This window comes from Lipotes vexillifer, unplaced genomic scaffold (assembly GCF_000442215.2).
Source record: "Lipotes vexillifer unplaced genomic scaffold, Lipotes_vexillifer_v1.1 scaffold4, whole genome shotgun sequence".
Taxonomy (NCBI): domain Eukaryota; kingdom Metazoa; phylum Chordata; class Mammalia; order Artiodactyla; family Lipotidae; genus Lipotes; species Lipotes vexillifer.
The window spans coordinates 6,555,968-6,576,248 of NW_006785876.1; the positions used below are offsets into that span (position 1 = coordinate 6,555,968).

A 20,281-nucleotide genomic window follows, 5' to 3' on the forward strand; every position below is an offset into this window, starting at 1 on the left:
ATTGAAGGCATCATTTTTGTCCCCCCAGAACTGCTGTGGAATAGCATCTCTGTTGCATATAACCAATTTACTCTGAAAAAATGGTAATTCTGGTTCAAGTCCTCTACCCTTTTCCTTTTTACTCTCTAAGTCATTGTCACAACATTCTTAGATGGTTCTACCCTGTGGCTTGAGCCCTAGGGTATTGGACCAGATCTCATTCTGTCACTTGACTTGCTGGCAGCAAAGTTAGCTCATGTCTTCCCAGACCCCCGTCTCCTCCACGTGGGCCTGACGGCATGGCACAGGAGTCTCAGGGGCTGCCAAAGTGTTGTTTTATTGGTCAGGGGATGAAAAGATCCGTCTTAAAAGACAGATTTCCATATATATTGCATCGTTGAAAAGAATTAATGTTGTCAAATGAGGAGTGTCAAGTGATTTGAAGATGGTTTGCCTCTGGTTAGGTTAACATCACATATATGTTCAGCACCATCTTGTCTCACAGGACGTCTGTGATCATGGTTCTGTCATTTGTCCTCCAACTAGCTTTTCTCCTTCCTTCTCTGCTTATCAGGATCCTCCTCTACCTTCAAGGACGTAATGGTCTCATCGGTGAGGGTTTCCTCTTCCCTGTTAGTCAACATTAGTTGTTCCCCTGTTCTTCCAATGGCATTTTATTACTTTTTTAAGTTTTTTTTATTGTGAAAAATTTCAGACATACACTAAAAGAGATTATATTTCATAAAACCCCAGGTACCCATCGCCTTGTTTTATAATTGATAGCATTTTGCTGTATTTGCTTCATTTGTTATTTTGCTGAAATATATTAGAGCAAATACCAGACATCAGGACATTTAACCTCTAGTTACCCGTTCTAAAACCTAAGGGCATACTCTTACATAATCACCAAAAGCACCTCTTCCTTAATATTTTGAAATAATCCATATTTATATTTTTTCAATTGATCCCCAAACTGTAGCATTTCAGTGATAGTCTCACACAGTCCTGTGCAGTTAGACTTAACTGCTGCTAAGTCCTCTGCAGTTAGACTTAACTTGCCTTTCTTCCCTACTAGACTGTGCACTGCTTGAGGGCAAGAACGTTACCTTATATATTTTCTCCCCGCTCCTCCTTAAAATGCATAGCGAGACTCACATGGTAGGTGCCCAGCACACATTAGCTAGACTAACTGACCTGAATTTGGACGCCATACTGATTCCTGATTGATGCTTTATTGCAGATCTGCCTTTTAACTTTATTTTATTTAAACATTGTATCTTCCTGATACCCAGGATACAAGTAGACAGATACCTAATAAAACAAGTGAGTGTTTAAAACTGATTTAAAAATACTCCTGTAAAGAGAGGAGCTGTCAAACATCATGCCCTAGTGACCAGCAAAATGACCCTTCTGTGCCACGTGAGAGCGAAGGGGCTGTGACACGCCCTGCCTGTTGTGAAAGGCGTACTCTTCTGTTAAGTGCACTTGGGCTTCCTTCAAGAGGGCTCGCTAATTGGCGTACTGCATCACGCTGTGAATACAGGGCACAGAGCGTGAGGTTCTGGCTGGGTGCCCACCCGCCTCTCCAGAGTTGTGAAGCGGTGCTCAATCGACTTTTATAAAAACGGGCGAAATGGGTTACATCAGAGTGGCACGTTTGTTTTTGTAGTTCACATACCACGGTTTCAGAGTCTTCACGGACCAGTTTCAGAAGCGTGATTTCTTTTAAGCAGAAGTTCTAAAGGCAACATTACCAACTTTCACCGTGGGTGAGTTGCCCTTGGACTGAAAGAGCTGGGTGGGGAAGAATTGGACCATTAGACCATTGGTTGGTGACTTAACCGTCCCTCATGTGTCTTTGCTCTAGGGATGTGTGAGTGCTGTGACCCTTCCATCACACTTTCTTCTTGTGCCCCTGAATTTGTTGCAACAAAAGTCATATTCAGCCAAACACACTGAACTTTTTGAATGAAATTTGTTCTGAAAACTACTCTTTTTTCCACTTGAAATTCACTTTTGACTGTGATTTTTTCTGAATGACTGATGATGTGCTGTTTTAATCTAAAACAAGCTGGTTGGCAAATGGGAGGGAGAAAGAGTCCCAGACCAGCAGTCAGAAGACCTGAGTTCTCGTCCTGCCACTAACTATGTGACTTTGGGCAAGTCACTTCCCCTCTCAGGGACTCAGAGTCCTCTCCATTAAAGAAGTACACTGCTCTAAAACTGAGAGTCAAAATGATTTCTCTTGTCCTTTTCAGTTCTGTGATTCTAAATGACTTGCAGCAATGCTTAAGAATTAGAGTAAGAGCAAATGCGTCTTTCTCAGAAAGCAAGCAAGCAAGCAAGCTTTCACTTAAATGAACGTTCTTCAGGGAAATTTCTTAGGAAACATCAATAAAGGCTGGTCTCTAAAAAAGGGGTTTCCCTGCTGGATTCACAAGACTGCCAAATAAGAAGGGAAGAGTTTTTCTGGGAAAGATAGTGCTATAATATGATATCCTGGGCCAGAAAAATTTCTCTCAACCAAGACATTTATCTAAAAGAGGAGAACATTCATTCATTTATTGTATAAACATTTATTGAGCACCTACTGTACGGCAGGGACTGAACTGGGTTGTGAGAATTACAGCTGTAAACATGCCAGAGCAGTCGTTCTTGTTGGACTCATAGTCTCGCAGGGGAGACAAATCAATGCGTGAGATAATTACAGATTGTGTTACAGCCATCAAGGAAATAAACAGGGTGTGCTCGAGGGGAGGGCACCTATTCTGGGTCTAGTAGGCAGGCACCTCTCATAGGAGGTGGTGTTCACCCTGAGGTCTAAGGGATGAGAAGGAGTGGGCTGTACAGAGAATCCCGGGGAGAGCATTTCAGGAAAATGGAAAAATCCTGGAATGGGACACTAAGGGAGACAATGGCGGAGGCCCAGAGAGACATGATGGGGTCCTGGGTGAGGGTTGTGCTGGTGGAACTGAACAGATTCGAGATAGACCTTCAAGATGGAAATGACAAAATCTGTTAATGGATTGAATGTGGGGAGTGAGGGATAAGGGGAAATCAAGGGAAGTGTTAAGGTTTTTGGCTTAAGGGACTGAGTGGCTGGTGCCATCTGAGATGGGGGACTCTTAGGGAGGAACGGTGTTTCTTGGAGAGAAGAAGCAAGAATTAGGACTCACCCTAGCGATGGGGGAGGCATGGACGTGAGTCGGTGGCCTTGAGCGAGTGGGGTTGTGGGATCGTCCTGGGCTGTGGCTCTCTACCTCAGCTGCACGTTGGACTATGTCGTGAGCTTTTAAAGAATAACTTTCCCCAGGACCCTCTTCCAGAGCTCCCGATTTAATTGAGCTGATGGACATCTATATTTTTCAAAGCTCCGTAGGGGACATTTTTATTCAGCTTGGATGGGAGAGCCACTGATCAAGGCAGGCAGTGCAACTAGAAAAGGAGATCCAGGACCGAGCTTTTGCATAGTCTTAGATATGCAAGACTGTGCAACATGGAGACAGCAGTTCTCCATTCTTTATAGCTTCCTCCTGCTTGGAAGATCCGCTCTTTGGTGCTTTGGATGAGGTTTGGTTCTCCCTGTACCGTGGCAGAGTACCCTGTCCTTGATTGAAGTCGGTGTGCCCTTTGTCTTCCGAGTCCCCAGTTTCCGAAGGGACGGCTTGGGTGCTGAGGATTTAAGTACGTCTTCTTTCAGCCCGTCATTCCTGTGTCACCCTGATGTGGTTTAGCGGTAGCAGTTATTTGTCATGGTTGAAAGATGAAGAACCCGTTCGGCTTTTGCTCTTCATTCTCCTGCAAGAATTTTGTTGTGGTCGTGGTGGTGGCTGTGAAGGGGCAGACATTCTAGGAAGAAAAATGGGTATGTTTTTTGTATAGATGGAGCTGCAGATAGATGTTCCCCGAATTACTCTAGGGTGTGTGTAGATACTCGGTAGCTTGGCTTCGAAGATCATTTCCAAAAGGTGATTGAGGCTTTTCAAATTTCACCTGCTCTTAAATTTCTCACACACATCCGTACTCCTCCAGGTCCTTTATTCTTGCCTACGACCTCCTGTTACTGCCCCGAAGCACCGGACTCAGAGAAAATAAACGTGTCCTCACACATTTGTGTACTGAGTTCACATCTCATACGGCCTCCATGAAAACCTAACGAAAGGGCTGTAGAAAGCAGAGGCAAAGCTTATTAAATTTTCTTGTGACCCATGGCCCACATAAAGCCCCAGTATGTAAAGGAACCATGCAAGATTGTGTAGCCCCCCCCCCCACCGCCCCAGCCCTCAGGGAATCTGCCATTCCAAAAATATGACCTATTAAATAACTTCCAGGGACAATTCCATAAGCTTTCTTGTTAATGTTTACAGCTGTATCAACACCACAGCAATCCTTTATTTTTTTTGGTATGTGTATGAGGAACAGAATCCATGGACCTAAGTGTGACAAGTACTGTATGATTCTCTAATCGTGAACCTTGTAAGACACAGCGAGGTATACTGATGGAAGTTTGTTTAGGGTAATGGGTGAGCTATTAACTTTGTAACTGAATCCTTGCTGCTGCTTCTGCCCGCCTTGAAAACCAGCCTGACACCTCCCAAGGCTTAGTCCTCAGGTGCCTCACCTTGGCAACCTGGATATTTTCAGTCCTTCGTAGCAGCTGGGAGAGGAAGGGAAAAGCTGGGATCCAGCATGGATGATGCCACATGATGTATGGAAGGCTGAGTCCACTAGGACCCGGGCTGCATCCTGGTCCAGGCTGAGCTAGTCAATAGCTAAGACCCATGGGCTAGTTGTTTTATCTCTGCAGGCCTTGGTCACTTCATCTATGAACACCTCACTTCCTGGGGTCTGGGAGCTGTTTTGGGTAATCCCTAATAGATTTAGGGATTAATCCTTTAGATTTTTTGTTTTGGGTAATCCCTAATAGATTTAGGGAATAATCCTTTAGATTTCTAAAATCTATGTGTAATCTGGATTAAAAAGTCATAAATGGTGGGGAAAACGACTATCAGTAAGCAGTGAGTTTCCCTGGTTTTTCCTGATCATTTTTCTCCCAATCTTAGCCCCTCATTTGTAGCACATGCCCCAGACTTACACTGGCAGGAAATAGGGTGGTGGGTGCATTTCAGTTAATGGGCCTTAGTTGGAACATGTTTGGCTGGGGAGACAGCTACACTCCTATTACCAAACCTTGGCTTCCTGTCTGTTTTCTTTGGGCTGGGTAGGCAATGAAAAAGGAGACAGGAAAATACATTTGGGGGCAAGTAAAATAAGGAATTTGTCTTAGGAAGACAGCTTATAGCTGGGAAATTCTAATGTTCAGCTTAACCCTGTCCTGATATATTCCTCTTGTCCTGTACTAAGTGGGAGATGAGGTGTTCTTGCTATTTGTAGAATCTACCTTCCCATTCTCGAAGGCTCTGAATAATCCTCCTTCAAGGTTTTCTTCTGTTATAGATACTACTCCTAATGCCCTTAATTTTTCCTGCAAATTCTTATTCTAGTCATCATCTTAAATGGCTCTTCTTTGAATCAGCTTCCGTTACTTAACATTTTACTAAACTGTTGGGGCAACATACCAGGGCTTCACTGGTACAGAATATGGAATATACTTCTGATTAAGCAGTAGGCATCATTGTACTTGTTCACCATAGTCCCACTCTACGGATTTACACTTAACTAATGTCGCATCAAGATTCAGGTGTTTTCCAGTTATACCTGCACCAAGGCAATACCATGCTCTTTGCTAAGAATAATTGGATGATTTTTAAAAAGTCTTAGTACCTTGGTTATATTTCAACTTACATAGTTCTTTAATATCTAGAATTTCTGTGGATTTTACACTTGAATAAACTAGAAGAGAGACAAAGTGAGGTTTTTGGTTTTGTTTTTTTAAATAGTGGATTCTCAACATTCACATGGTAACCCAAAGGGGATTTTTCAGTTTTTCTTACAGAGCCACAGTACTAGATTTAAAATAGAAAAGCATTCTCTCTGATTTAACACAGTTTATTATGCGCTTTCAGGCTTTGGCGTATCACAAAATATCCACATTCCTCTCGAGGATTTGAGTTTCCTTGCCTGTATTTCTGTTTTCCTCTTAAAGGGGTTCTTGGTTTGAGTTTTAATTTTTCAGAAAGGAGTCTCCATAAGGTACAGTGGTAACATAAAAAAGAAAAAGTCACTTATGGTCATCATGGAAGTGTCCCTTTAACAGATGTGTTTGTCTCTGTTTCTGCCCCAAGTATGGCCCACTGTGTGTCCCATGCACAGATTCTCAACTTTCAGGGGAGGTTTCCTCCTTCGTGAAATGAGCAAACACAGCCCAGGACACAGTCACCTTTCCCAGCCTCCCCGAGAGGCCAGAGGGGGCGCCCAGAGAGTCCCTCTTGGGCTCTGGTGTCTGGGCCTCACCGCTGATGCTTGGCCCCGAGTCACCCTCTGGGCCCCTCCGCTGTCCATTCCTAGAACAGAACCAGGGATGCTTGCCACCGGACGATGCTTATTACAAAGCCCTTTGAAATGGGAGGCATTATATAGACGCATCATTATAAAGATCAGTATTGACAATTCCTTGGCTTAAACCCCTAGTATGTATGTTCACGTATCTATTTAGCATGGTCAATTGTTCAGCTAATTAATATGCTTTTATTTTATGATTTGCTGTTTCCAGGGCACAGACAGAAGCTTGATGACTCTAAACCTAGTTTGTTCTCTGACCGCCTCAGTGATTTAGGGCGCATTCCTCATCCCAGTATGAGAGTAGGTGTCCCGCCTCAGAACCCACGGCCCTCCCTGAACTCTGCACCAAGTCCTTTTAATCCACAAGGACAGAGTCAGATTACAGGTAAGACAGACTCATAGGTCTCACTTTCGCAGACTCCGGCAGGCTGGGGGTGAGGGGCTGCCTGACAGATGAGACGCGTTCACTTCAAAGCTTCTGGAGCTGGGAAATGGCTTATGATGAAAGAAATCAACACTTGAAGACACTGGCCTTCTTTTTTTTTCTTTTTAATAAAAACCAAATACCAGTATTCACTAACTTTGGGATAAAATTTGGGGGAAGTTTCTACTGATGCTGTCCTCTGTAGCGATGTCAGTCTGCACACTGGTGGGACGGTAATACCATGCTGTCTGGGAGAATGTTTGTTGTCAGTTTCTATATTGTGTCCAGGTGGTGCAGGGGATAACATCACACCCTCACTATTAGAAAATTAGCATTACCATCTCAGATCTGGGCTACTGTTTCTTACATGTATAACTGTTTCATTAAGTTGGCTGGAAAATTGCCCTGGGCTAACAGGTAGCCTTAATTGGTGGTTATAAGGCAAAGACCAAGGAGCGGCCCATCGGGCAGACAGAAGTCCCCTCTGATTCACATTGAGCTCCCATTCTTCATGTGACATTTCTCTTTATGCATTCCAGTGTGCTGCTTGCTTCACCTTTCTTCTTAAAAATGAGTATCAGCATCGCATTACAGACCAATCATTCACATTTGGTGCGTTAAGACTCCCAACCCTTTTTTTTTTCCTGCCCCGCTTGGGCAAAAGCAGATCTTCCTGTAGGACTAGTCTGCTTGCTTTTATGCCATGGTGACAAGAGAGTGCGCTAATCATCATAGGTCCTTAATTTGCAGATCACAGTACTGAGAGCAGCAAGGAACTCAACATGTCATCTAGTTACTATTGTTGGCAGAGCGACTAGATGGGAAGGAAAATAACTCAAAATGTACAATAAACTCTCAACTTGGATCTTTTCTAATGGTTAGGTTTTTGTCTGTAGCCGTTAGGTTTTGAGTGTCTTTAACGGTTTATAAGCATAATTGTTTATAAACGAAATGAACTACCTCTCCTTCTGTCCTGCCCTTATTAGGTATATGTCTTTTTGGATATTTACTTAGGTTTCTGTGGGTCTATGTGTATTAGTCTGAATATACGGATATGCCTGAGTATGTATTTTTAAAATAATATAGAACTATAAAAATAAAATATCTAAACACTGAAGAGAACCAGATATCTGCATGAGAGAAGAAACGTAGAACTCTGTGAAGAATAGCCATGTGTTAGGTTTAAATAAATCTCCAGTTATTGAAATGTAGGAGTCAGGTTAGTGTGTTCACTAGACGTGGGTCCTTGATGAAAATGCCAGGGTGAAATTCACACCAGCTTGTGAATCTGAAGCTTGTCGCTGTGCGGCGTGCTACTACATTTAAAGTAATGGACTGAATTTTTTTATTTTTTATTTTTTTATTGACATATAGTTTTTACAATATTATATTAGTTTCAGATGTACAACGTAGTGATTCAAAGTTTTTATTGATTATACTCTGTTTACAGTTATTATAAAATATTGGCTGTATTCGCCATGCTGTACAATACATCCTCATGGCTTATTTATTTTATATAGAGTAGTTTGTTAAAGTGATGGATTTTAGATCATTGATTAAGGTTCATAATAGCTGTACTTTTGTCTTTATAGTAATCCTTAGATTCTCTGTGTGTGTGTGTGTGTGTGTGTGTGTGTGTATACATATATAGAAGTGTTTATATATGATTTGTAAGGGTCTTACGATGGCTAATAAGATATATATAAGAAAAATATATGTTCTATGATTTGGCAACCCCTGGGTTCTTTAAATGTGTGATTTCTATATTTTAATCCTTAACTGTTTACTAATTATATTTTGCTGACGGCTAAAGCCTTTAAAATGGCCTTCGGAACCTGTGTGCTGCTAGATTCATTTAAGAAGATGCTTTTCTCAAGGCTTTGTCCTCAAACCTAAAGATGACACCAGAAAATAGGACCCAGAGGACATTTTAGAATCCAAAGCTCCCTCAGATATCATTAACCGAAAGCTCGGTAAACATTGTGAAGAGGGTCTACGTTTTAGCAGCACCCCTGACCCCACACATGAGTGCAGAGAGGGAGGCTCCAAGGAGGCCCGGGGCACGTTGCTGCCGGATGAGCACGTGAGCCGAGCAAAAGCCTGGCCACCTCCACCGACCCTGCTCACCTCCAGGCATCAGCCTCCTCCCCGTCAGGAGGCTCACGGAGGTTAAGCTCCTTGTCTGCAGTTTTACAGCACGTTAATGGCAGAGCAGAATTCGGTCTCTTGACTCCTAAGGCAATATGTTTGGTCTTATACCATATCATGCTGCAATTCCATCATGATCATTTAAAAACAGTATTTCAATATTCACTGGATGTATTCTTAAAAATGAAAATATCACTTTCTGGAATTATAGTACAAGAGTATTAGCTCTGCATTTTGGGATGATGGCATCAGTAGAATTGATTCGTAGATGAATCTCCTCATTTTTTTAAGCATCCGCAAGGTATTGGGCCCTACAACTTCCTTGAACTTTCCAAATTTGCGGACTTACACACACATTCATGCTGCCCCTGCCCACTGTTGGCCACATGCCCTTTCTTTAAACCCCCGCATGTCGTCAGTGAGACAATACAAGTATCTACCCGTAACCAAGGATGTGCGGAGTTCTACAATGACCTGGATTATTAGGACAACCCAGAAACATCCGTAGCAGCAGCAACTTCGAAGTGAATTGAATAGATCATTTTTTTCTCCCTGGATTAATTTTCTTATTTATTTAGTAAGTGTGAGTTAGAGTGAACCACATGTAGAGAACTGGGTCTTAGGGAACATGGGGGAGAGCAGAAAAGTTCTGTCCTTGAGTTAAAGTCTAAGTGAAGAGTTATCTTTCCCAGCCCTTGCACAGCCACATTCTATCCCAAGGCTATAATGTACACGTCTTCCCTCTGTACCCCCTGACTTACACTGTTCTATCTATGGCGGTCTCTTTCTGTTGACAAGATCCACCCGTCCGTCAAGGTCACTGTTATCTTCTTGGTGAAAGTCTTGGAGCCTTCATCTAGAGGCTGTCTCTCCATCCTCTAAGCTTCAGTTGAGATAGCCTTATTTTATGGCTTCTGTGTATCTCCCCTCTAGATTAGAAATTCTCTGAGGGATTTATTCCAGGCATTTATTTTCTTTTGTGCCTAGCACAGTGGTAGCTAGCGTCTCATTAAATGTCGAATGAACGAAAGTTTAGATAAGAAGAAATCATTGCAAGAAGGGTTGTACTCTCATGCCTGGTTCGTGTTGACCGTTCTTTCTGGTTTCCCACCCCAGGGTGCCTTTGTTCCCTTCCGATGAACAATAACAGCAGAAATCACATTTCAGTAGAACACGTACATGGTTAAACCATTTGGTATCATTTCAGTTTAGGGTCTACATTTTCACATGATTAAATTTCAATTCTCCTTAAGAGACTGGATTTTGTAACTTCTTTGCAATATGCCACACCTACATTTTAGTTCAGGTAATCCTTCGGATAAAGGCATTTGTAACAGAAAGGGCCCAGTTATCTCTCATCGATCGGCTTGGCTCTCCTGATATCTCAGGCTCTTACCCCCAAACTGTAGACAGTGATCATGGTTGTATAGTCGCTATGAGTTCTCCCTACATGCCAGCATAAAAGGCAAGTCGAACTCCCAGAAGAGTGAAATGAGATTAGGAATTGTAAAGTGAGGAAGTCCTAAGCCTTTAGTGTTTCATATTAGTGTGTCTTACGGTTCCTAGGGCTCAAGGTCCTGGCCATACGGTGGGCTGGCTTCTTTGCAGTGCAGGTCTGACCTGTCACTCTGTTGAGGTCTTTAATGGTGACGTTCTGCCTGAGGGCCCAGGGCCTCCCCGTGGCTTCCTGAGGAGGTTGCTTCCTCTGCACCTCTTTTTTATTTATTTATTTATTTTTTTATATCTTTCAGACATCGGTTGCCTGTCTCTGGGTGCTAGGAGATGCCTAGCTTGTCACAAATGTCCACTTCTTTTGATTCAGAGCATGGTGGTAGCAGTGGAGTAGGCAGACTGTGTTAGGAGATGTTGCTCAAGATAAGCACTGTTTTGAACTCAGTACTCTCTGGATGGGTGAGCCGCACCTAGAGGGAAAAAAACGCTGACTCAGGCCCTTGGCGGATTGGGAAATTCGTGTAACCTTGGGGGTGGGCATTCTGCGATTTTATTGAGTGCTTATTTCTTGCCAGCATTAATGTAAGAGAACAAGATAGTATAATTACTCTTCACCAGGGGCTCACATTTTAGTGACATATAGTCAGTGATTGGGTCAATAAGCATACATGCATGATAACTTCAGATAATAATCGAAGCTTTGGGGAAATGAAATAGAGTAGTGGGAGAGAGAGCAGTGTAGGGAGGGAAAAAGCTAATTTTGATGGGAAAGTTTGAAGAGCTTTGAAGATCTCTGAGGAACAGCATTTCTGGCCGAGGGGAAACTCAGGCAAAGTCTCTCAGGGAGCAGTGATGCGGTGTGTGCAGGGGACAGGAAGGTCAGGATAGGTAGAGCGGAGTGAAAAAGGGGAGCGGGCAGGGGCTCCATTAAGGAGAGTCTTCAAGGCCCTGGTAAGGAGTGTGGGTTTTGTCCAGACCACAGTGGGGCGCTATTGCAGGATGTGAAGCAAGAGAATGACATTATCTTTTAAGAACTCCTTTGGCTGCTGTGTGAAGCTTGGATCATAAGGGGGCAGTGGTAGGAGCAGGGTCATCCTTTAGGAAGTGACTGCAGTAGTCCCAGAGGCAATGAAGGATGGTCGCATTCAGAACTCAGGTCAAATGCTGCCACCTCTGTCAGGCTTCTTCCAACCCACCCAAGCTGAGTCTAAGGCTCCCACACCACCGTTGCACATGGTGGCAATTATTTGTGTACACGTCTGTCTCCTCCGTCAGAGTTTGAACTTTCAAAGTCTAGGGCCACGTTTTACTGACCTCTGTGTCCCTGTTGTCTTCTGTGGTGCCCACTGCTTGGTGACTTTCGTTTTGGTGATGAACGAATGAACAGGTGTTTGACTTCTTCAGGAAGTGTGACCCATTATTATCCTACCCTGAATATTTTTCTAGTACCTATTTGATTGGATTTCTCTTAGCTGCCATTTATTGACTGTGTATCGTGTAGCAGGCATTTCTCACAGCGGTTCTATGAGATGGGTAGCGTTGTTGTAAAAACCGAGGGTCCGAGAGGCTAGTAACTTGCTCAAGGTCCCACTTACACACCAGTGAGTCATAAATATAGGAATTAAGGCCAGATTTATGTAGCTGGAGGGTCCTGTGCACTCAACCACCAGGCACCCTCAGGAGGCTGCAGCGTATGTCCCGCTTGGTCCAGTTTCCTCCCATTTCAGACTTTCATTTGTGCAGCTCTTTACCATTTACAAACTAGTTTTACATTAAGTTCTTGTTAAAGCCTTAAAACAATTCTGTAAGGTACATATTTTATAGGTGGAGGAAATGGACTCTTTGAGAAATGAGCTGCTAAAGGCCTCTTGAGCTACTATACTTGACTGTGAGTTCCAGACTCTTAGTGGGCAACCAGCCTCACGGCCATTGAGTCGGCCATGTTGCTGACTGTCTAAGTGGCACGTGTCCTAATGGACCAATGTCTTTTTCTTTCTCCATCAGATATTATTTAGGATCCTCAGAGACGAAATGTTCATAAAAGGGATGCATTAGGAGTATCTGAATTAAGCTTTAAAATGCAATATAATTGCTTTTGCTAATTAAAGGACAGTTATATATGAGCCTATATTCAAGGTAACCTTTTTAGGGATATCTTGAAAATCAGCTTGCCAGGCACCATGTAGGATGATGATGATCTTATCAGCAGTTACCTTGCCTGAAGGGAAGTCGTTTCCACCCAACTTCAGTCTGCTGCTGTGTCCCCTTGGCAAACATGCTCTTTTAAGCATTAAGAGGATCCTGGCCAGCTGGGCTTCAGCTGTGTATGTGTTTGGCTGTTCTAGCCCTCAGGCCGCTGTGCTTGCACTGAGACATTTACTAGCAAAGCCTTTTAGGAAAGCACAGCTGAGCAGCCGTGTCCCAAACTACCGTCCTATTCAAGTGCCGAGTGACCCCGCAATTCTTTCGGGTGAAAACAAGTTGGGAGGTGAAGCGGGCGAGGGTGGGTAGCGGTGGCTGTGAGTGTGAGGAGGATGAACCCACGAGGGACACAGTGACTGTTACTGAGCAGGAAGGATGACTGCGGGTGCCTTCAGCGTGAGAAGAATTGTAGGATGTGGGGAGTGGGAGTCAAATGAGGTCCCCTGCTTTACAATCACTGTGGTCCTACTTACCTATAGGCATCTCGTGTCTTAAGGAACTGAAATCACCACACACAAGGCAGGTGGCTGGAAGTTCTGTTCTTTCAGTTGGGCGGTGCTGTGTTTTCATTTCTGAAGTCACTGCCGAGTCTTGTTCTGTCTTCTTCCTTTGAGATCTTTTGGGCACAATAGCCAGGAAAATTTGCTGCTGCCACGCACACGTGTGAGCGGGAAAGCTCTTCAGAGGAGGTTGCTGGTTACAGTTCCTATGAAGAAATAGCACAAATCCTGTGTGTGAACACAGTTTCACATCTCTTCAACTCTGGCAGCCATCTACTAAGGAAGAGTGGAGTTCAGGTCCGGCCTGGGCTGCTTGGAAGGATAAAGCTCAGTATGACCCTGTGAAGGGCTGGCTGTCAGTGTGCTGTGTGGTCACGGCAACTGTTGGCATCATTCGTAGATGAGCTCCTTAAAGGTCTCTGGACTTCTTTCGGTTGGAATTCCCTATTACCTGAAGATGTTCTGACTTTATTACGCTTTTAGAAAAACACAAGACGGGTAATGTTCCAAGAAAAATCAATTTCTTGAGTTCCAAAATCTTGTCATCGTAATGTTCTCCTGTCTGGAATACAAGATGCTCAGTTAATATCGAATCATGATAAGGAGAATCGATCTCCTTCATGATGCCTCTTCTTGTCCTTCCCCAAGACTGTTCCATTTCTAGCCTGACTTAAGGACTCTGCCCAGAGGAAGTCTGGGTTTCGTTCTCTCATTCTTTTCCAAAGCATCATCTTTCTCTTTTTAGTTTTATATTTAGTTTGAGCTTTACGTATATGTATGTGTGTATATGTGTACACACATGTATGTGTGTCTTTACTAGTTGCCTAGGGACCCTTCTTGCCCCTTTTTACCTTTTGCTATGGATTCTGGGAAGAATGATCAGAATAGGAGTCTAACTTTGAATGAAATATTCAACCTCCAGGGCTACCCCAGGAGAGGGGCGAGTCAGGCATGCGGTTTGATATAATGGATGGATGCTCTGATGGTGTATTTTGATGTTGAATTGTGGATGGGCACCCAGGCCTTCAAACAGAGAGCTGGAGTTTATTGTACTATGTGGTATTAATAGCAGCAACATTATATTACAGATGTTATCACTTTGAAAAGTATTTTCATTCCATTTTTTTCATTTTAATATATGCAGAAGTATTCCAGGAATAAAATTGTATGGCACTATTCCCAGTTAAGACCATCAGATTCTTTCCAGGGCTTTGTTTATTTTGATAAGGACTTGCTTTTTAACTGTTTAAAAACAGTTGGTTGTAACAGATTTCACAGAAGAGTCAGTAAGAGGACAGATTTCACAGAAGAGTCAGTATTGTGAACCCTGTTTAGCGAATAAGAAAACTTAGGCGGGCTTCCCTGGTGGCGCAGTGGTTGAGAGTCCGCCTGCCGATGCAGGGGACCCGGGTTCGTGCCCCGGTCCGGGAAGATCCCACATGCCGCGGAGCGTCTGGGCCCGTGAGCCATGGCCGCTGAGCCTGCGCGTCCGGAGCCTGTTGCTCCTCAGCGGGAGAGGCCACAACAGTGAGAGGCCCGCGTACCGCAAAAAAAAAAAAAAAGGAAAAGAAAACTTAGGCACCAGGAGATTCTGGAACTCTCAGGGCTGAAATTAGAAATCAGTGTCCCGCGAAGGTGAAGTCTGACGAGGTGGTTTTAGGTGGGGAGGGTGTAGGGGAAAGGGTTAGAAGAACAGTACACCTTTGGGGCTGTCAGCAAGGTGAGTGGGGGGAAAGGAAAATGACTTTGAGCATCACTGAGGACCCAGGTAAGGACAGAGATGCTGGGAAGAGCCAGTCAGCAGTGATTGTCTCCTGGAGTGGTTGCAGCTTGTGAACAGAAGTGGGCTCTGCAGTGGTTGATGGTCAGTGGGAATGACAGTTCCTCTAGGACTCAGTAGGACTCGGTGCAAGTCAGGGAAACGAGGAAGATGTTGAGCCACTTACCAATGTGGAAGAATGTGCTGGAGGTTGGTAGGTTAGGGTAAAGACAGAAGAACTTCTGGAGAGGAGTTGGCTCATCTTGTGACCTTACAGCCAAGTGGAAAGGTTAGGAGGAAGGATCTGGGGAAATCCAAGCTTCAGTTCAGCTGGGAAGTAGGTGTCTCATGGAAAGGCTGAGGGTAGATGGGAGCTCTTGGCCATTCCTTAACCATTCCTCGTGTGACAGATGGAGGTCCCATGCCTTGTTCTGTCTTCTCCAGGGCTCTGGGCTGACCCTACCTCGAGAAAACACAACCCTCCAGCGCTGACCAGTGGAGTAGGGGTCCACTCGTGCTCTGTTAATCCATCTCAAGATTGTGCTGACTTTTTGTCATCCCATCACACTGTGGCTTGCAGTCCATGAAAAACTCTGCTCTTGGGGCAGACTTCCCCTGTGCCGTCTTGGAGTTGACCAAATGCAGCACTGTATTCTTGTTCTTTGTCGATTTCATTGTGTCACTTTCACCTCCTCCTTCCATCTTGTAGGGTTGTTTTATAGCTCTGGTTCCTCATCCAGTATGTTGACTGTTTCTCCCAATTTTGTCTCATCTTGAAGCTTAGGAAGGTTGCTTTTCATTCTTAAAGACTTTGCTGAAGATGCAGGATGTAACTAGGATTATCATGCCCTTGAATATGCCACTGTGTTCCTCTCTCGAAGCTGACCGTGACCCGTATCAACAACCACTTTCTGGTGGGCCTTTTAACTACCTGTACATCCCTTTAGAGGTAAGGTGTGTATCTTGCTGAGGTCAAGATGCACAGCAGACAGAGGAGCTTTCTTTTAACCTATTGCTCTCGTAATCCTAGGAAACAAGTTTTTAGTGAACCCATTCTGCTTTCTGATAGTCACTTTGGGCATCAAGTGTGAAGTGTTGATTATACACAGGCTTTATGAAAGGGACTCAGGTGTTTTTAGTGGTCTGCAAGCAATGGCTCCAAAAAACTAGCTGCAATTTAGATCTTTACCTGTGGCAATGCCATTCTCAGGAAAGGTAAATGGGGAAAGAGATAAAAGTACTGCCTGTCATGTAGTAAACTTTAAAGTCACTATCTTCAAATAATAACTGTCACGTGGACGAGGAATCCTAGGCAGCGAAGCTACAATGAGGAGTGAGTGGAGTTCCAGGGAAACACGTTTTCCTTAACAGAAGGAAGAACTTTGCAGACCCTGCTCTGTCAAAGAGAAGCCCATTGTCTGCCAGTCTCCATACATTCTTGCAGTATTGTGGGATGTAATTCATCTTGGAGCAAGAACCTGAATTCATTAAAAGCAGTGGGTTGCTCTCTCTTATCTCCTCACGTCTCTTGGGCCTTAAATTCCTCTTAAGCATGTTTGTTCTGCTTATTCTATTTGAAGATCATTCTTCCTGATATAGGGAAGATTAATTCAGAGTAGTGTTGGGTAATTTTCCTTTCTAACAATCATCAGTAAAAATGATGCCTCTTGTTCTCAAACTTTGGCGTGTATTAGCATCACCTGGGGAGCTTGTTCCATGTACAGATGCCCAGGCTTTACCCCTGAACCAGAAAGTATGAGGTGGAGCCTGCCCAGATCATAGCTGCAGGCCCAAGGCCCTTGATCGCAGGCTCACCTTGCCCACCCAGAGCCAATCTGATCCAGCTGAGGCATCTCAGGACCTCATCCCCCTGGTTGGACCATGTGCAGAGGCAGCTGAGTGCCTCAGGCTGCTTCCTGGTTCCCTGAGTGCAGCTCCTGGACTCCACCCTTGCATCTGTTTCAGCTGCTGTTTTCCCGTCACGCCCTTCCCTGTGTGTGTCCTGGGCTGGACTTCTGCCCTGTTTCTATTATGATGCTGTCAGAGGGAGATTTTAAAAATGTGAATCTGATGATGTCACCCCATACTTAAAAACACCCCTGTGACCTTCCATTGCACTTAGGATAAAGACCAAAACCTCTCGCGTGGCCCAGCAGGTTCTGCATAGCCTGGGTCCTCCCTACATGTTTTCCAGTCTCTTCTCACACTGTCCTGAACCTTTTGTCAGTCGTCCGACCGCACTGCCTTTCTCAAATCTTCAAAAAAGCTCTACTGCCTCCGTCCCAGGAACTTGATGTATGCTGTTCGCTTTACCTAAAGCCCTCTTAACCCCACCTACGTATTCACTGGACTTTTGCTTGCCCTTCTCTAATCATCACATCGTTAGAGAAGCCTTCCCCAGCCTTGGCTGGAGTCCCCAGCCGTACATTCTTATGATGCCAAGGACATCTCCTTTTCAGCACTTATCACAGTTATATGATTAGTTGATTAATGTCAGCCTCTCCCACCAAACTGTAAACTCTATGAGGGCAGGCAGACACTTTATTCACCATTACTATCTCTAGAACCTAGCAGAGTACCAGAGGAGGTACTCAATAGATATTTTTTGAACGAAGGAGTGGGAGCCAGTTCTTGGAACCATGGACAATACTATCATCCATCCGACAACAGGATTCACCATGTCTGGGGACCTTCTGTAACACCCCGACTGCTATAATCTCACCCACTACATGTTAATAGCCTGATCTGAACTTGAATTTCCTGCATCCACTTCAATACTGTGATTTGAACTAAGGTCACTTCCCCTGGCCAGCACCACATCCCAGTTATTTCTCAAATTCTGGTCCTACCTGTTTGTAGCTAGTTCCCTTCCCTCTGCTACCTTTACATTGAGGTCCCGGATGTGCCGAGGCTGAGGCCAGGTTAGGTGTGACATATGGTATAGCCTTTTGTTTCTTCTATTAGGTTTTTCTAGGTAAATGGGGTAAGAGAATGTAAAAGTACTGTCTATCATGTAGAAAGCTTTAAAGGCATTATCTTCAAATAATGTAATAACTGTCATGTGGACGAGGAATCCCAGGCAGCGAAGCTACAATGAGGAGTGAGTGGAGTTCCGGGGAGACATGTTTTCCTTAATACAAGGAAGAACGCTGCAGACTCTGCTCTGTCAACGAGAGGCCCTAACTAAAAAGAAAATAAGAAAATTCCCTCATTTTCTGTAAGACAGTGATGAGTTCCATCCAGCCCCAAATTGGTGGTACTGAAAAAAGGCACTTCTCATTACCTTGTCTTAACTTCCTTCTGGTTTTTCTTTTGACATTTTGTTAGGGGCTGTGACATCTCAGGCTGTACCTGTCATTTCTCATTCTCTTCCCCACCATGGTCCCCTAGGATTTACTAAGTCCCCCTCCTCCCATTGTTCGTACTGACACATAACTCATCATGCCTGGTGCACCCTGCGTAGCATCCGGTTCTATCCGAACAGGTTGCTGCTTTGTTCTCAGATTTCAGCCTTAAGCTCTGGAATCGGCTGGGCTGGTGGTCTGCCGAGCGATTCTGGTGGCCACCTTAGTCAGCTGGAGACCGCCTGGCTGAGGACAGGAGGGGAGTCAAAATCCCGCTCTCGGTGCCTTCTCTGCCGACGTGGGCCACAACGCTCTGTGAAGGGACACACCGCGAGTGTCAGCCCCCATCAGTTCCTCTCCCAGCCGCCCCAGATCAGCTCAGGGCGGCTTTGGCCCTTGCTGTTGCAACTACCAACTCCAGAAAGGACTGAGGGTTGGGAGCCCAGTTTTTCGAGTAGTTAGAATCGTAGCATTTCATTGCCGGAAAACATCTTAGAGATAACCCATCCATTCTCATCTACACCTGACGGCAGCGATACTCAGAGAAGGTGAACTATTGGTGCACAGCTGCACAGTTAGTGCCAGAGTCCCCCATCCAGCGCTCCCCCTGCACTTGGAAGTGCCTGTTTGTTTTCCGACGGTGTTCCCTCTTGGTCAGGAGAACGGGAAGTGAGTGGGAAAGCTCATTCTAAAACTCCAGTCTCGTTAGCAGGTTATTAGAGAAGACATAGAATTTAAGATTTAGCGTTTAGTGTAAATGTTTGGAAATGGGAATTCACGGAGGTAAGAATGTGAGTATATTTGTCTTATGAATGACAGTAATATGACAGAAATAGTCTAGGATAGGAACTTGTAAAGCTGCCTCTCTCCATTGAGATGATTGACTTTGACCCTGGTTTCAAGGGAGAGGCATAATCTTCAACTAGGAGAACTGTCTATGCAGTTCATTTTAAGTAGCCCAGTTTTCTCACGAAATATTGGAGGTTTGTGCAATGTGATGCTCTCTGAATGGACTGGGCTCCCCAGATACAGCAGGTGCTCACTGGGGCGCACATGGCAGAAATCACTGGCCACTGTCCTGCCACGTTACACAGCAGCCCACTGGCAGCACAGACAGGAAGCAGTCGCTTGTGTGCTGGTTCAGGCTTGGCCCCTGTTGACTTGTTTCCTCCGGTGTCTGCGTGAAGTTCAGCACCGTGTCCAAGGTGTGCCCTTTTGCGAGCGGTTCTTAGGAAAGCGGCCCTTCATTCACACCCACAGGTGTCTAACCAGAGTGTTTACCAAAGGGGGCTCGTTAATAGCAACCACTGAGTTTCCACGTGTACCTTTCCCTGGGCTTTTCTAAAGCTCTCTGCCCACTCTGCTCTCCCCACTCAAAGTTCTTCATTAAGAGACTTCTGCCTGTTCTCCTGGAGTCAGTTCTTTTTCCTACGGTGCCTTTTTTTTTCCTAACCATCTGTCTCTTTATTCCTCTCTTATTATGACCCCAAGTGTTCAGAGTTCAAGTAGGCAGACATGAAATTTAGCTTCTCAGTCATTTGAAAGCCTGGATACTCTTAGAGCCCATGACTCTTTTTTGTTTTGTTTGTTTCTTTGTTTGTTTGCGGTACGCGGGCCTCTCACTGTTGTGGCCTCTCCCGTTGCGGAGCAACAGGCTCCGGACGCGCAGACTCAGCGGCCGTGGCTCACGGGCACAGCCGCTCCGCCGCATGTGGGATCTTCCCTGACCGGGGCACAAACCCGTGTCCCCTGCATCGGCAGGCGGACTCTCAACCACTGCGCCACCAGGGAAGCCCCATACTTTGAACATTTTTAAGTTACTTGTTTTATATCTGTTAATCTTACTTTCCCCACCTGCATGTATAAGCTTTTGCACGGCAAGAAATGTCTTTTGTTACTTTTCTATCCCTTAGACCATTGCACTGCCATGTAGGCGTACAGAAGCTGCTCATCACAATAAAAATGGATAGTTTGCTGACTCACCAGAATAGCATGTAAAAACTGCCCCCCA

At 44.7% G+C, this 20,281-nt stretch overlaps 1 protein-coding gene across 4 annotated transcripts in view; it reads left to right on the forward strand.

The window, feature by feature from the left end:
• RUNX2 (RUNX family transcription factor 2) overlaps nucleotides 1–20,281 on the forward strand; it is a 210,813-nt gene that overhangs the window by 150,856 nt on the left and 39,676 nt on the right. For all 4 annotated transcript variants that reach the window (XM_007458302.1, XM_007458303.1, XM_007458305.1 and 1 more), the window contains one exon: nucleotides 6,653–6,826. In XM_007458302.1, the coding sequence (XP_007458364.1) occupies nucleotides 6,653–6,826 (174 nt within the window). The remainder of the gene's footprint in view (nucleotides 1–6,652; nucleotides 6,827–20,281) is intronic.